Source organism: Narcine bancroftii, chromosome 6 (assembly GCF_036971445.1).
Source record: "Narcine bancroftii isolate sNarBan1 chromosome 6, sNarBan1.hap1, whole genome shotgun sequence".
Classification (NCBI taxonomy): domain Eukaryota; kingdom Metazoa; phylum Chordata; class Chondrichthyes; order Torpediniformes; family Narcinidae; genus Narcine; species Narcine bancroftii.
Window position 1 is genome coordinate 47,636,013 of NC_091474.1, and position 17,480 is coordinate 47,653,492.

Sequence of the window (17,480 nt, forward strand, 5' to 3'; positions counted from 1 at the left end):
TTCAGCTCAATCTTCTTCAGCATGATGCTGAACCAAGCCATGAAAGACCCCAACAATGAAGACGCTGTTTACATCCGGTACCGCACGGATGGCAGTCTCTTCAATCTGAGGCGCCTGCAAGCTCACACCAAGACACAAGAGAAACTTGTCCGTGAACTACTCTTTGCAGATGATGCCGCTTTAGTTGCCCATTCAGAGCCAGCTCTTCAGCGCTTGACGTCCTGCTTTGCGGAAACTGCCAAAATGTTTGGCCTGGAAGTCAGCCTGAAGAAAACTGAGGTCCTCCATCAGCCAGCTCCCCACCATGACTACCAGCCCCCCCACATCTCCATCGGGCACACAAAACTCAAAACGGTCAACCAGTTTACCTATCTCGGCTGCACCATTTCATCAGATGCAAGGATCGACAATGAGATAGACAACAGACTCGCCAAGGCAAATAGCGCCTTTGGAAGACTACACAAAAGAGTCTGGAAAAACAACCAACTGAAAAACCTCACAAAGATAAGCGTATACAGAGCCGTTGTCATACCCACACTCCTGTTCGGCTCCGAATCATGGGTCCTCTACCGGCACCACCTACGGCTCCTAGAACGCTTCCACCAGCGTTGTCTCCGCTCCATCCTCAACATCCATTGGAGCGCTCACACCCCTAACGTCGAGGTACTCGAGATGGCAGAGGTCGACAGCATCGAGTCCACGCTGCTGAAGATCCAGCTGCGCTGGATGGGTCACGTCTCCAGAATGGAGGACCATCGCCTTCCCAAGATCGTATTATATGGCGAGCTCTCCACTGGCCACCGTGACAGAGGTGCACCAAAGAAAAGGTACAAGGACTGCCTAAAGAAATCTCTTGGTGCCTGCCACATTGACCACCGCCAGTGGGCTGATAACGCCTCAAACCGTGCATCTTGGCGCCTCACAGTTTGGCGGGCAGCAGCCTCCTTTGAAGAAGACCGCAGAGCCCACCTCACTGACAAAAGGCAAAGGAGGAAAAACCCAACACCCAACCCCAACCAACCAATTTTCCCTTGCAACCGCTGCAATCGTGTCTGCCTGTCCCGCATCGGACTGGTCAGCCACAAACGAGCCTGCAGCTGACGTGGACTTTTTACCCCCTCCATAAATCTTCGTCCGCGAAGCCAAGCCAAAGAATTATTGCTGTTTTACATGACTTTGGTAAGCTTTGTGTTTTATCAATCTGGTTGATTACTTCCAAAAGGGGAGGAATTAATAAATCTTTAAATGTTTTGTAGAATTCTATTGGGAATCCATCGTCTCCTGGTGTTTTATTGTTCGGTAGTTTTTTTTATTATCTCCTGTATTTCTTCTATTTCAAATGGTTTTGTTAATTTATTTTGTTCCTCTGTTTGTAATTTTGGTAGTTCAATTTTAGTTAAAAATTCATCTATTTTATCTTCTTTCCCTTCGTTTTCAGTTTTGTATAGTTGTTCGTAGAATTCTCTAAAGTTTTCATTAATCTCCGTTGGATTATATGTGATTTGCTTGTCTTTTTTCCTTAATGCCAATACCGTTCTCTTAGTTTGTTCTGACTTAAGCTGCCACGCTAGAATTTTGTGCGTTTTTTCTCCTAGTTCATAATATTTCTGTTTTGTTTTCATTATGTTCTTCTCCACCTTGTATGTTTGTAGTGTTTCATATTTTATTTTTTTTATCTGCCAATTCTCTTAATTCATTTTCTATATTTGCTATTTCCCTTTCCAACTGTTCTGTTTCCTGGTTGTAGTCCTTCTTCATCTTAGTTACATAACTTATTATCTGTCCTCTGATGAATGCTTTCATTGCGTCCCATAAGATAAACTTATTTTTCACTGATTCCGTATTTATTTCAAAGTACATTTTAATTTGTCGTTCAATGAATTCTCTAAAATCCTGCCTTTTAAGTAGCATGGAGTTTAATCTCCATCTATACATTCTTGGTGGGATGTCCTCAACTCTCTTGTCAATATCAAGGGTGAATGGTCCGATAATAGTCTAGCTTTGTATTCTGTTTTCCTAACTCTCTCTTGCATGTGAGCCGATAACAGGACTAGGTCTATTCTTGAGTATGTTTTATGTCTGCCCGAATAATATGAATATTCCTTTTCCTTTGGGTGTTGTTTCCTCCATATATCCAAAAGTTGCATTTCTTGCATTGATTTAATTATAAATTTGGTTACTTTGTTCTTTCTGTTAATTTTTTTTCCAGTTTTATCCATGTTTGAATCCAAATTAATATTGAAATCCCCTCCTATTAGAATGTTCCCTAGCGTGTCTGCTATCTTCAAAAAGATATCTTGCATAAATTTTTGATCTTCTTCATTAGGTGAATATACATTGAGTAAATTCCAAAACTCCAAATGTATCTGACATTTTATCATTACATATCTCCCTGCTGGATCTATTATTTCCTCTTCTATTTTGATTGGTACATTTTTACTGATTAATATAGCTACTCCTCTAGCTTTTGAATTATATGATGCTGCTGTTACATGTCCTATCCAATCTCTCTTTAATTTCTTGTGTTCCACTTCAGTTAAGTGTGTCTCTTGTATGAATGCTATATCAATTTTTTCTTTTTTTTTCAGTAAATTTAACAGTTTCTTCCTTTTGATTTGGTTATGTATTCCATTAATATTTAAAGTCATATAGTTCAACATAGCCATTTCATACTTTGTTTATCTTTCCTTTCCGTTTTCTCATCATCACCTTTCCTTCTTATCCATTTCTGCTTTCTTTTTTTGAACACATTATAAGACAACATTTCTAAAACATAAAATATTTCCATTATTCTCCTATCTAAAATTCCTTTAACCCCACTATCCCCTCCCCTTCCTGAGTTGCCCTTTGTACCTTGTCGGGCAACCACATCTCCCCTCTCCATTTGGATTTGCGAAATCACTTGCAAGCGTCAACTGATTTTGCAGTGACTGTAATTCTTCCCCACCCAGCCCCCCCAGAAAAGATTTTAATCTTCATATTTAACAAAGGTCACTCTCTTAATTCCCTCCTTACTTCCTTTCTTCCCTTACTTTCCCTTCTTAGTTCTTATCTATACTCTATTTTTTAAAAAATATACATACACCCATATACATACATACATATAGTTTGTGGTCATTTTTGTTCTCATTACATGTCTTCATCTCTGTCTGTTTTGTAGTTGTTCTGCAAATTTTCGTGCTTCCTCCGGATCCAAGAATAGTCTGTTTTGCTGCCCTGGAATAACTATTTTAAGTACCGCTGGGTACTTTAGCATAAATTTATATCCTTTTTTCCATAGGATCGTTTTTGCTGTATTAAACTCCTTCCTCTTCTTCAGGAGTTCAAAACTTGTATCTGGATAGAAAAAATTTTTTTGACCTTTGTATTCCAGTGGCTTTTTGTCTTCTCTTATTTTCTTCATTGCTTTCTCCAATATATTTTCTCTTGTTGTATATCTTAGAAATTTTACTAGAATGGATCTTGGTTTTTGTTGTGGCTGTGGTTTAGGGGCTAATGTTCTATGTGCCCTTTCTATTTCCATTTCTTCTGAGCTAACAGCTCTTGTGTCTCTTTAACTTTTTTATTAGATTCTTCTAATTTGTTTTTTAAGTCATCTACTTCCATTTCTATGGCTGTTTCTCATTCTTCCACCTTGTCCACTCTTTTTCCTATATCTGACATGATCATCTCTAATCTATTCATTTTTTCTTCTGTACTTTTTACTCTTCTTTTTATTTCACTGAATTCTTGTGATTGCCATTCCTTTATTGATTCCATATATTCTTTAAAAAAAATATATCCATGTACTTGCCTTTTCCTTTTTCTTCCATTTCTCTGTGTTCTTCCTCTTCTTCTGAGTCCACTCCAGGATCTGTGTCCTTTACCTCTGTCTCTTCTGGTTTTCTTGTTGGTTTGTTTGTTTTATTTTGTTGGGTATTTTTGGTCTTCTTATTTTTACTAGAAGTGTCTTGATGCTGGTCTTCTTCCTCTGGGTTGGTCATCTGTTGTTTCTTTGATTTCTTTTTCTTGTTATTTCTTGTTCTTGTTATTTTCTATGTTCTACTCTTGCTGCTTTGTTGTGGTTGTCAATTTCAGCTGTGGAGATCGACTCCTCAGCTGGTCCCCCCTCCCGTCAGTGTTCTTTTTGTCTAGCGCATCGCTTCTCTCTCCACAGCGGGCCTCCTCGGACAGGTAAGACCTTCACCTTCTTCTGACGTCTTTTCATCTTTTCTTCCTGTTGCTTTTGGCTTTTCTTTCTTCGCTGCCATTTTCTCCACACCTTTATTTCACTTTGTTTTAGTTTTGTGTTTGTGCCTTTGTTTTTTCTTTTTTTTTAACTTTTCCGGAGAGGGCTGGAGTTCCCCGACCGGCCACTACTCCATCACGTGACTCCTCCCCCTTTCTCTTGTTTATGATGCTCATAATCTGTTGTTTCTCTCTTCATAAATCCACACGGCCTCTGACATTGAAAGATGTTGTCACATTTCCTGCGGCTTCCTTTCCAAAGCCATTCAATTGTTTGCCCTGCTCAGAAAGATGGTGCTTGCCTGGTTCCAATTGTAATCCAACAGAAGGTGCCGAAAATAGCTGGTTTGATTGCGTGTGAGAGGGAGAAGCTTTAGGCCATGTCCTTCAATTCTTGTGTATTTGTCACCAATTCGTCTCCAGCAATGACTTTACACCTACATCTTGGGGCTTGCCCTTTGACTCTATGTCAACAGATAACACTGCTGAGTTGCAAATGGATGCCGATGACACCCAATCCTCCAACCAGCCCTGCTTTTTAAAATAATTGTGGTTATATTTCCTAGTTAAAGATTACATACCATTGCATTAGAAGCTGTAGATCAAACCCAACGAATTGTTTCAAATAGAACTCTACAGTGCAGAAACAGGCCCTTCAGCCTATCTAATCCTTGCCAAACTATTATTCTGCCTAGTTCCACTGACCTGCACCCATACCATAGCCCTCCCTACCTTTCCCATCCATGTACCTGTCCAAATTTTTCAATGTCAAAATCGAGCCCACATTCACCACTTCAGTTGGCAGCTCATTCCACACTCTCCACTCTCTGCGTCAAGAACCTCTTTTGACTTTTATGTTCCTTTTTAACATTCCCTCTTCTCGTTCTTGTCTCACCTAACCTCAGTAGGGAAAAAACTTCCTTGTGTTTAAGCTTAGCTGTACCCCTCATAATTTTGTATGCCGCTATCAAATCCACCCTCATTTTTTGACTTAATTTTCAGGGAATGAAGTCCTAACCTGTTTAACCTTTCCCTGTGACTCAGTTGGAAGTATTTTTTCAATCTATCAGTTACTCTTGTTCTGCAGATGGAAACAATGTCTTCATGTCTGTCCATCCCTCTCTCATAAAAGTCCTGCCCCTTTTCATGGTGTAGTTTGTGATTTCTCACATGACTCCTCATGAGCCTCCCTGACTTCCAAGCACTGGGCCCACAACAACCACTGCCTGTTACTCTCTCTTCCTGATAGACTTGGCTCCAAATCTGAGCAGACTATTCAGAAGTGCAGCAACCCCTGGATGAAGGTTGTTCCAAAACTTCAAAGACAGTATTTCCCAGTTAAATGGGGCTTATGATGACTGTCACAATCAGGTCTATGATGTCCAATTAGGATCTACGTTTGGGCTGCCCCTGATTTTTAACCTCAGACTAGTTAAGTGATTGTTTCTTTATTACAAGGTGATTGTCATGTCCGCCACAATGGATGTAGATCTCTTCTCACAGTACTTCAACCAAGCACCAGTTTTGTACCTTGAAGGGAGACAGCACTCCATTCAGATCTTCTACACCAAGGAGCCCCAGACAGACTACCTCCATGCCTCACTGGTGTCAATTTTTCAGATCCACCAGGTGAGTGAACATGCTGTTACTGTTCTTCAACTCTCTAAAGGCCCAAATGATTTGCTACTATTTTTATTGTGAACAATCAACAGGATTTCAGGTTCTTCTCCCGAATTGTCTGTATTTTGCATTGGTCAAGATAATTAGGACAATGAATGAAGCATTTAGAGCAAAGGCAAAACCTAATTGGTGGCAAGTTCTGAAGTACATGGTGAAACCAGGGTGCATTTCCAGCTGCACCATGCTCCCTGGCTAATGGTCCCATATACCCTACTCACCATCCTCTCCCTGTGCTGCTAACTTCAGGGATCCTTGGACATAACACCGGCCCTCTGTCCCTCGATGCTCCCTGGGACCTACCATTTGTTGTACGTGTCCAGTCCTTAGCCCTCCCAAAGGCCATCACCTCAGAGTTGTCAGGGTTAAATTCCATCAGCATTGCTCAACCTCCTGATAAAGACCACTCTGTAGACTATCACCACTTTTTGTATCATCTGCACATGCACTAATTGTACTTCCTAAATTCATCTCCAAGTTGTTAATGTACATATTAGTAAGGGTCTCATCAACAATTCCTGTGAATTGCAACAACACCCTCCACCATCTGTCTTTAGAATTTCATATTCAAGTCCGAGATGGGTAAATTTTGAGGCAGGAAGAGATAAAGGGAGAGACCACAGAAGGGGATTGAATGTAAAGATCCCATTGTCACATAATGCTACATTTAGAATGTAACGTACATTAAATTCTTTAACCTTGTCTACTGTAAGGCAGCAGAGAGTTGTCACTTTGCCCACCACCCCTCTCAGAAACCTGCAGCACCTGGTGTTCCCAAGTGATCTCCCCTCCAAGTACTGACCAGGCCGGAGCCTGCTTAGCTTCTGAGATCAGACAATCCCAGGCGTATTCAAGCTATTAGGTGCTGTATAGTGTAGGGAAACAAAAGGGCTTACTGTTGTTTAACTTCTGATGGAGCATTCGGCTGACTGAGAGCATGACTTATTTCATTTCCATTTGGGTTGGAAATTCCTCTGAGAAGAAATTTTCATGAGCCCCTCTTCTGTTTTCATATCAGCACCAGTGTTGATATCCAAATTGGCTTGTGCGTTCCCGAAGAAATTTGAATGGAAGGTGGTAAGGGAAAGAGGAACGGAACCCACAGGGAAGGCACCTGCGACAACCATTCCTAATGAATAAGTGACTTGTTTTTCCAACAGGAAGCGCCATCCTCACACAACGTCCTCGTCTTTCTGACAGGTCAGGAGGAGATTGAGGCCATGAGCAGGACATGTAGGCAAATTGCAAAGAACCTTCCACAAGGCTCCTGCCAGATGACAGTATATCCTCTCTATGCATCCCTCCCGCATTTACAGCAACTTCGGGTTTTTCAACCAGGACAGAAGGTACTTAATGTAGTTTTTATTAAACTTTGTTGAAATATTTGTCGAATGCAAGTTGTTGTTGTGTACATGAGGCTGTGGATATTTGTGTTTGACCCTCAGAGCGATACGGTTTAGTGTGCTGGTCCCTGTCATCTGTTTGCATGCTTGGACATGTGGAGATGATTTAACATCACATCACCTCCAGCCCTTTAAATGCACGGGAATGAAAAGAGCTGATTGATTAGTGGATTTCAAACACAAGACAACCCAGGATAAATTGTGATTTATCTGTGGGTACTGCAGCCATTTTTGTGTCCATTTTTGTGTTCAGATTAAATGGTTCTTGTTGCTTTTTTGTTTGTTTTACCAGATTACACGTTGATTGTTTATTTCAATTGTAGAAATCTTCAGTCAAATATTATGCATGTCAATATGCAATTTGTATATTTGTGTTTCAATTTAATTAGATGCTAACTTCAAGAAGGAGGTAAATAAGGACACCAAAATTGAGCGGTACGGTTAGTGTAGTGGTTAACCCAATGTTGTTAAGGCGCCAGTGATTGGGACCAGGGTTTGAATCCTGTGCTGTCTGTAAGGAGTTTGTATGTTCTCCCATTGTATGTGTGGATTTCCCCTGGGGGCTCTGGTTTCTTCCCACTGTTCAAAACTTACCAGGGGTTGTAGGCTAATTGGGTGGCATGGGCTCATAGGCCAAAAGAGACTTTTACCATGCTGTGTATCTAACCTACTTCAGCTGTGGTCTCTGAATACCTGTCATATTGTAGTAAAGTGTCCGTGCTTCCATACTTGAATCCATTTGCAATATCCAACAAATCATTGCCTTTCTTACTGCTTCCTGCACCCGAAAATGGGACCCTGACTCCCCAGAGTACGACGAGTCTACCAATAACAGAAGCATGGGACTGTGATCAATGAGGAGGATGAAATGATTCTCTGGGGTTTTTTTTACACTGGGGGTTTATTGACATCCATCCCATTCATATCAATAGTTCTTTAAATAAGTTATTTCTTTACATCTCCTTCTCATTCAACTCTTCATTTCTGGAAGACAGAATTGGTTTTCTATGTCCTTGTTCCCCATTATAAATTTGGAGATGCACAGTTCCATGGAACTGGCAAAGCGTGAAGGCAGTGGACACTTGTCCTCATCGGTCAGATCATTGAGTGGAGGAGCTGGGACATCTTGTTAGAACTGTTCAGAAGATGGTGAGACCACCTGTGGTACTGTGAGCAGTTCAGGTTACCTAGCTTAGAGGAAGGATGTCATTAAGCTGGAAAAGGTGCAGAAAAGATTCTTGAGGATGGGACTTTACATTAGCTTGGGTTGCTGCTCTGATCATTGTGTCAAGATCTCAACAAAGAATATTGATTGGATTTCCAGCTGAGGGCAGTTCTAATACCAGAGTTGAATGGGCATCCTGCTGTTCAGGCCCTAAGCAAGGGAATTTGCAAAATAATGGCTTTTGGTTTATTCCTTAGGATTGCCGCAAAGTTATTCTTTCAACAAATATCGCTGAAACGTCTGTCACCATTCCAGGCATCAAGTATGTTGTGGACACAGGAATGGTCAAAGCTAAACGTTATAACCCTGGTGGGTAACACACAGCTCTTCCCTTTCCTGCATTCTTTAGCCATTGAGAGTGGGGGTGAAAGTGGGGGAAGAACCATCTGAAGGACAGTGTGAAATAGAAGCCTGGTTTGCTGCTTGGGCACCTCACTGCCTCTGCTAATCTCCAGGCCTTTGCCCATCTGTGTGACATGATGAGCTTCCATCCACTGTCCCTGGAGCCCAGTGACTGAGGGTCCCACTGAACATTGTAGCCAATGTGGAAAAACATGGGGTGCGAGAGGATAACGTGTTCCTATCTCTCCACCTGCCTATTAATGGGCAGAAGCTGCAAACTCTGTCTCCTGTCTCTCAAGCTGCATTCACTCCACCCATCAGCAGTTTCAAAGGCTGTGACTGATTGAGTTCTATAAGTGGGCGAAGCCTCCGTCTCTGCTCATTGGCAGTGTTGGGTGGTGACTCCCGTGGATGGTCTGAGAGAAACCTCAAACCCACAGCTCGTTGACGGGTGGTGTCAGACTGCAGCACTGCCCAGTTTGCCGATTGACAATGGGAGGAGCAAGTTGGGGCAGTGGGCCACTTTTTGGGCCTGTCCTTTTGTCAAGCGCATTGAGATTGTAAGCACCAATCCCTCTGTGCTTGCCAGGTGGTGTAGTATATGGATCATTACACCACAGTACAGGCCCTTCAGGCCACAATGTTGTGTTGACTTGTACTTTGAAACCTACTGAACAATTTAAATCTTTCCTACCTCTCACCCAGTACCCTCTATTTTTCTTACATCCATGTGCCTGACTAAAAGTCTTTTAAATGTCCTATGGTACCAGTCTCCACCACCATTCCTGGCCATGCATCTATCAAACTTACCCAACATCTCCCTGAACTCCTCTCCCCTGAACTCCTCTCCCCTCCCCTCTCACCTTAAACAGGTGTCCTTGAGTGTTTAATAACTGAAAGATTCCGGTTACAAAGGAAAACTATTTGATCCAGGAAGCCTCAATCCCTTTGGTAGCTCATGCCTTTGATAACCACATTTCCTTTGCCTGCTGAAGATTTCTATACGATACCTTGGTCACCCAGTCCATCTGAGACCTTTCAGTTGGATTATTTGCAATCTGGTGGAGACGGAAGGTAGTTTATGAATATGAAACCATATTTCCTCTCGGTGCATTGGAGTGGGCCTCGATCACTTTCCTGCTTAATGTTCAACTCCCTCTGAGTTGGTTGCAAGATGGTTGGCCTTGATCCCTGGTGTGGATGCAGCATCTTTTACCCATTCTTTGAATGTTTAATCCCATTAAACTCATGAACACTCAGCGTGAGGGACTTTTGTTGTCTTTATGGTGAACTTTATTTGGTGGCTCAGGACTTCAGGATATCAGCGTATTCTTTAGCATGCTCTAATTTTGTATTCAGAGCTAACGTTAATGCTGTTAATTTTGTCCCTGAGCTTATTTTAAAGTGGAAGGAGGGAGTGAAACCATTTTTGGGGGGTGAGGGTGGGAGATCACAACTCTGTGGTATATCACTGTGGAAAGGGGTGTCTGAGGGTCTTTATCAATGATGGTAGCGCGCATTTTAAACAGAGTTGTTTATTATAAAACCAATCTGAGCCAATCTCATGGAAGGAAGTAACATGGAGCTGGTGAAATGCAGAAGCTGTTGTTTTCCAGAGAGTGGGTTGGAGGTCCTTGCTGTGCAGCAGGTTTCGAAAGCCCAGGCGTGGCAGCGAGCAGGTCGGGCAGGACGGCAGCGCTCTGGAATCTGCTACCGCCTCTACACAGAAGAAGAATTTGAGAAATTCCTCAACATGACTGTCCCCGAGATGCAAAGGTGATCTCTCGCGCTGCATCTGGCTCCAATAGCTCAGTGGTTAAGGCCCTGGTCTTGTAAACTAGGGGTCGGGAGTTCGTTCCTCGCTGAGGCCTCGTATCTGTGAGGGCTGCTGGACAAAGAGATGACTTTTTCTTCCTTTCAGTAGACAAAGTTAATGAATTTCATGTATGTTACATTCTAAAAGTAGTATAGTATTATGCGACGATAATGGAACCTTTTACAAGAACATGCTGTTGTATTGCTGTCAGTTACTGGGGCTCCAGTTTGTGTTTGCTCAGCAAATTGGAAGAGACTAATTTAATTGTGAAGTTGTGTGGTGACCCAGCCTCCTGTTGTCTTCCTGTGCACAGGTGCAACCTGGCAAATGTGATGCTCCAGCTCCTAGCAATTGGGGTCCCCAACATTCTCACATTTGATTTCATCTCGAAGCCATCCCCAGGTAAGAGGAGCAAGTGACAGTCCAGCTAAGTGTCTGCAGCAGGTTCTGAGCGGCGTGGCTGGTTGGTTCCACTTCTCTGAAAAGTGACTAACAAGAGCACCAAGTTGGAAAGCTACTGGGTGGCACAGAATATGTGTTTGAGGAGGAGAAACAAGGTTGATGGCCTTCTATAGAATTGGAAACGTTAAAGGTGCCATCTACCTCAGCAAGCAGACAGAGGAGTGGAGTGGTTTGGTCAAATGGGAGAGGTTTTTGCTGAAGTGGGAGGGATGAGCTAAAGTGAGATGCATTGAGGGTGCAAAGCACAATGTCCTGAGAACAGGACAAATGAACCCAGAGAACTTGCAAACTCTGTTACTGGACAGGTTATCCAGAGGCGTGAAAGGAAACCCCTTCTGGAGCTGGGCAGTTCAGATCCGTTAATTAAATGTGAATTTTTGAGTGATGGTGAGGTGGGTCTGCAGGTGATTGGAAATAATCAGTGGAGAATGAAATTCGGGTCTCACCAGGTTGTTGTGGTTCCCCCCACCCCACGACCTCCATTTACCTCCCTTAACCATTCAGGCAGTTCTCCACAGACTCCGCTTGGAAGAACTTGGTCTCGTACACCTACTGCACCCTGTTCTGATGTCTCACCAACACTGGCTCACTTTAGCTGCTTCTTATTGAGCCACATGTCACAGTACATCCGTACAAAGGTCTCTATCTGTGACTGTATTGTTCAAAATAGCCACTCTACATTCTTTGTGGAGACCCTTCTTCACACTGACGACACCCTTCAAAGTACTCAGATGGATTTGGAGCAAATGAAATGGTTCAAAACTGGGTATCCATAATGTGTGTGCCATAGAAACTACATACCACTGTCTGTATTCATGACACCTCTTGGAAGTGTCTTTGAAGGTGGTATGATGCATTTTGCAGGTAATATCTTGGTATGCCTTAGTGAAGTTTCTCTCTGCACTGTAGACAAATCGATCAGTAGAATTGGCCTTCAAGCTAAACAATCCCACAGTAAAATTGAGGCAGGTGGATCTAATGTTCATTTGAAGTTGCAATTAAATAATTACTGCCAGGAGACTGCTCCATCGAGCACCCCTCCATCGACCACCCCTCCCTCGAGCAGTGGCAAACTGCACGATTGCAACCTTTGGAGCCACCTTCAACCGGAAGAATGCAGATGATGACTTTGCCTTCAGCACAGACCCATGCCTTTGTTAAAGCTGGTCTTTCAGGAGGAGACAGTGTCCATTGCACTGAGAAGGTGGTGCCAGCCTGGAGTGCCCCCAACCCCCCTCAGCTAGTCGCTGCTCTTGACCTCCACCTGGGCGCTATGTCAGGGTGAACCCATGGCAACGAATTCCAGACGAATTGCTTCCACCTCTGCCTTTCTCTGTGGCCAGGTAGCAGGTCTGGACCTCCCCATCTGTGACCACACTGCTGAGAAAAGGAAGGCATTTCCTCTTCACTTTATCCAGGCCTCTTGCAACTTGGTCCCTTCTCCACCCTCCCCTTGGCCTGCTCTGCCCCAAAGAAATCAACAACAGCTTATCCAGTCTTCCCTTGCAGCTGATTCAGATGAAAGCAAATCATTTTGCTGCTGTGAGGACCTGGTTGAATATCACTGGGCTGTGAGCCCTCTCCACGTCCTGGCTGTGGTGCTGAAAGTCTGTGCCAATGCAGCCCGACAGTGAGCAGAAGGCAACTCATCATTATATATTGTCATCTCATGGATATAGAGTCAAACCCCATAGAGACCAGTCCTTCAGCTCACCCACTTCACAGCAACCCATTTGCATTGATCTACACTAATCCCAACATTCCCATCACACTTTCCCCTGCACCAACTCAGATACCCCACTTTCAGCTTCAGATTTATTGTCAGTCAGAGTACATGCATGACATCACATACAACCCTGAGATTCTTTTTCCTGCAAAAAAAAACTGTATATAGCATGTACATATAAATAAATAAAGAACTGCAAACAAATAATGAACTGATAATGAATTCTCCCACATACTCGGGAAAATTTATAGCAGCAAATTAACCACACGAATTCCAATTGGTATGAGATTAGGGAAAGCTTGGCTGAGGTTTGCTTTAGAAATTGTCCCAAATGGGACAGTATCCTTTGGACTCCAGAGATTGCTGCTATTCCAAAGAGAATTTTGAAAAGTAAATGAATGCAGGTTGTGACACAGGACAGGCCTTTATATTTGTGGACGTGGCTTTCGTATTCTTGACTGTGATCAGCCTGCCCTGTGGCACTTTAGGTCGACCAGTCTGTGATGAGTCTTTAACCAGATACTGTGTGTCGACAGATGCAATGCGAGCCGCGATTGAACAACTCAAACAGCTGGGAGCTGTGAAGCACAAAGACAACCAGATCTTCCTGACCGTTTTGGGGAAGAAAATGGCCGCGTTTCCTTTGGAACCCAGGTTTTCCAAGGTAGCAAACACATCTGGCATTATTGGTGGCTTTTTAAAGTGAAGCAAGCCAGGAATTTGTGTTCACTGGGAGAGTGGAGTCCAGACCTACGGAAGTCTGGGCGAAGTGCACAGACCCGGAAGCAGCAAGGTGGCTCCAGGCAGAAGGGTCTCCTCAAAGAGATGCGTGGAGGTGTTCGGACATGCCGTGCATTTCGAGGGGCTGCATGGACTGCCAGGTGGAAAAGAGCAGCTGAGTAGGGAGAGGGTGCTGTGGGATTTGCTGGCCATTGAGAGTTGAGAGGGGTCACAGATGGAGGAATAGTGGGGGAATGGGTCACAGATGCCAGGGTTGGCAGCATGGAGCTTTGCAGATGAATTTAATCTGTATTTTAGTTCAATGGACAAGAGAAATGAAGTGTTGGTAAAACAGACAAGGCAAGGAAAACAAGTGTACAATAGAGAAAAATAAGCTTGAATCTCTTGTCCTTTGTTTATCAGTAAGAACGTTAATTCAAATATCAGGATTCAAAGCTTTACTTCTGAAAGCTCTAGGGAGAATTATGTTTACTTAAATTTCTGGCTACCACTGTTTTTAATCTAATTCCTAAATCGACTCCAGTTAGTTCCCAATGCATCTATACCATTGTCATTCCTTAAGGCCTATTCACTATCAAATTGCTCTTGCTCAACTGATCATTAATAGGAACTCTCAAATCTCACTCACGTACCTGGCTCTGAAGTAGCTGCTCCCTGTGTGAGTTTATATTGGGGCCTTCCAGAAAATACAATCCCTGAATCGGTCCTCAGTGGGGGGGGGGAGGGGGGGGAATTCTACAACCACGAGGACTGCACCCAAGATGGTGGTGCCTATGATCAGCGTCAGCCAAGAGGGGTTGCAGACCCTGTGAAGCAGAGAACTGGCGCAGGGCACCAGAAAATGGGGAGACCAACCCTCCCGTTTGAGAAGGAGAGGCAGAGGAGACGACCCACGAGACAGTGACCACAACGGCGGACCAGTGATGAGGAACCCACACTGGCTGGCCCTTCCTGTTGGGTACTTCCCAAAGTTGTGCACAATACTCATGTTGCAATTGAACCAGAGTTTTGTAAAGCTACACATAACATCCCAACCTTTACTTCCAATGCCCTGACTTGTTACGGTAACAACCATGCTCCGTCTCTACCACATTCTGTGTCGCCTCTTTTGATAACAATGGATTTGAACTGCAAGGCCTCACTGTTCATCAAAACTACACAGTGCCCTTCTATTTGCTGTATACACCCTATCTCTGACATCCTAAAACACACCATTTTTCACTTGTTAGGATTAAATTCCATCTGCCAACAGCCCGCCCAAGTTTCCATCTGATTCTTAGACAACCTTTCCCGCCAACTTTTGTGTCATCCGCAAACGCATTAATCGTTTCTGCTACATTCACATCCAAGTTGTTGATATACATCAGAATCAAAGCTGCCAGCACTGCTGGGGGCAGACTTCCAATCAGAAAGTTATCCTCCACCCCTGTTCTCTGCCTTATGTGTACATTTAGTCAGCTGGCCTTCGATCCCATGAGCCTTCCTGTTCGGAACAACCTATCAGGTGGAATGTGTCTAGTGCCACACCAAAGGCCATATGGACGACAGCTACCAGCCGACCTGCATCAATGTCCTTGGTTAATGCCTCAAAAAATTAGTGAGAGGAGTTCCCTGCAGAAGGCCATGGTGACCATACTTGGTCAGTTTCTGCATGTCCAAATGTAGAGATGTTCTGACCCTTGGAATTCTCTCCGACTATTCCACTGTAGTTGTGAAGCACAAGAACTAGATGCTGGAGTTTTGGCCATGGAATGAATCTGAGGGACTCAATGGGTCAGGCAGCATCCGTGGAGAGATGTTTCTGTTCGGGACCCTTTATGGCCTTGGATGGGAAGGGAAGATTTTAAACATAAAGGGGAATGGGTAAAGGCTTGGCAAGGGGCCCAAGAGGTGAAAGGATACAGGACAAAAGGTGGGTGAGGTGGAGAGACAGACAGGGGAAAGAGACCATGGGAGTGGGGGCCAGGTGTTTGCAAGGAAAAGGAGTATGGGAGCAGTGGGCTGGGTCTGTTGCCAGGGCAAGGTTAAACGTAATGTAATATCGTTCCTGACTAGCCCATAACCCAATGGCGTGAGCAGTGAAGTCTCCAGTGTCAGGTAGATGGCTGGTCTAGTCATCTTCAGTAGCCCACTATCGTTCTTCTCGTACACATTTGGGCACTGTTTCGTTAGAAGTCCCCCTTGCTAGCCTCTGTTCCAGTCTCTGACACCCTCCATGAGAAGATACTTTTCTTGTCCCACCTTTCATTGTAAATCTCTGCCTCCTGGCTACTAACCACTAAAATAAATGGGTGTTTTCGAGTTGCCCTCTCTCTCCCGGATTCCTGTAGCGTAGTACCTCTCTCATCCTTCCCTGATACTTGAAACACAATCTCAATCCAGTATTTCCTTGTAGATGCAGTTCTGACTTGTGTTCCCTTCCATGTGTTTCAGTGTACTGTTTCAATGCAGTTACAACTCTACTGCAGTGGGAGTGTCATCGAGGTGTCTAGTGCACAGGCAGACCAACAGTCTATTGTTCTTGCTGCCCTTTGAGAACTGTGCTGCATGTTCCAACTCCAGCCTAACCAGTGTTATCTGCTGTTCCAGCATAAACTCAGCCTCTTGTCTGGCCAATAAAGGAAAGCCTCCCATGTGCCTCCAACCAACTCTCCAAATGCATATATTGTAAGGGGCAACTCGGGGGGAGGGGATGGACATTTGGGGCTAAGGGAATATTGGATGTGGGAGTTGAAGTATCTTATGTTTTAAATGTGTTGTCATACATTGAGTTTAAAAAGGGAAAACTGACAGATGAAAATGGGGAAAAGGGGGATGGTGTGAGGAAGTGGAAATGAGGTGTAAACGGTATGAGATGGCCATGTTGAATTATATGACTATAAATATTAATGAAATACATAACCAAATTAAACGAAAGAGGCTATTAAATTTCCTGAAAAAAGAATAAATAGACATAGCATTTGTGCAGGAAATGCATCTAACTGAAGTGGAACATAATAAATTAAAGAGAGACTGGGTAGGGCACGTAGTGGCAACATCATATAATTCAAAAGCTAGAGGTGTAGCTATATTAATAAAAATGTACCAATCAAAATAGAGGAGGAAATAATAGATCCAACAGGGAGGTATGTAATGATAAAGCATCAGATATATTCAGAATTTTGGAATTTGCTCAATATATATATGCACCTAATGAAGGGCTTCAAAAGTTTATGCAAGATTTTTTTGGAGATTGTAGATACGCAAGGGAATATATTGATAGGAGGGGATTTTAACCTTAATTTGGATCCAGTGTTGGATAAAACTGGACAAAAGACTAGCAAAAAGAATAAAGTGGCCAAATTTATGGTTAAATCAATGTAGAAAATGAAACTTATGGAGGCAGCACCCAAGGGAGAAGGAATACTCATATTATTCGAGTAGGCATAAAACAATCTCAAGGATTGATATGTTTTTGTTGTCAGTTAGGAAAACTGAATATAAAGCTAGATTGTTATCTGATCATTCACCCGTGTTATTAGCAATAGAACTGGAGGACATCCCACCAAGAACATATAGATGGAGGTTAAAGTCCATGCTACTTAAAAGGCAGGAATTTAGAGAGTTTATTGAACACCAAATTAAAATGTACTTTGAAAAAAATATGGAATCAGTGAAAGACAAATTTATATTATGGGATGCAATAGAAGCCTTCATTAGAGGGCAGATAATAAGTTATGTAACTAAGATGAAAAAGGACCACAATCAGGAAATAAAACAGTTGAAAAGGGAGATATTAAGTACAGAAAAGGAACTAGCAACAAGGGATGATATAACAAAAAAAAGAGAATTGGCGGACAAAAAAATAAAATACGAAACATT

The 17,480-nt window shown here is 43.1% G+C and overlaps 1 protein-coding gene across 2 annotated transcripts in view; it reads left to right on the forward strand.

Moving 5' to 3' along the window:
- Positions 1-17,480, forward strand: part of dhx33 (DEAH (Asp-Glu-Ala-His) box polypeptide 33) — a 41,473-nt gene that overhangs the window by 14,277 nt on the left and 9,716 nt on the right. For both annotated transcript variants that reach the window (XR_011340071.1, XM_069884898.1), the window contains exons 4-9: positions 5,686-5,856; positions 7,065-7,250; positions 8,730-8,841; positions 10,491-10,650; positions 11,004-11,092; positions 13,415-13,542. Coding sequence is in view for 1 of the 2 variants with exons in the window: in XM_069884898.1 (XP_069740999.1) it covers positions 5,686-5,856; positions 7,065-7,250; positions 8,730-8,841; positions 10,491-10,650; positions 11,004-11,092; positions 13,415-13,542 (846 nt within the window). In the remaining variant the exon portion in view is untranslated. The remainder of the gene's footprint in view (positions 1-5,685; positions 5,857-7,064; positions 7,251-8,729; positions 8,842-10,490; positions 10,651-11,003; positions 11,093-13,414; positions 13,543-17,480) is intronic.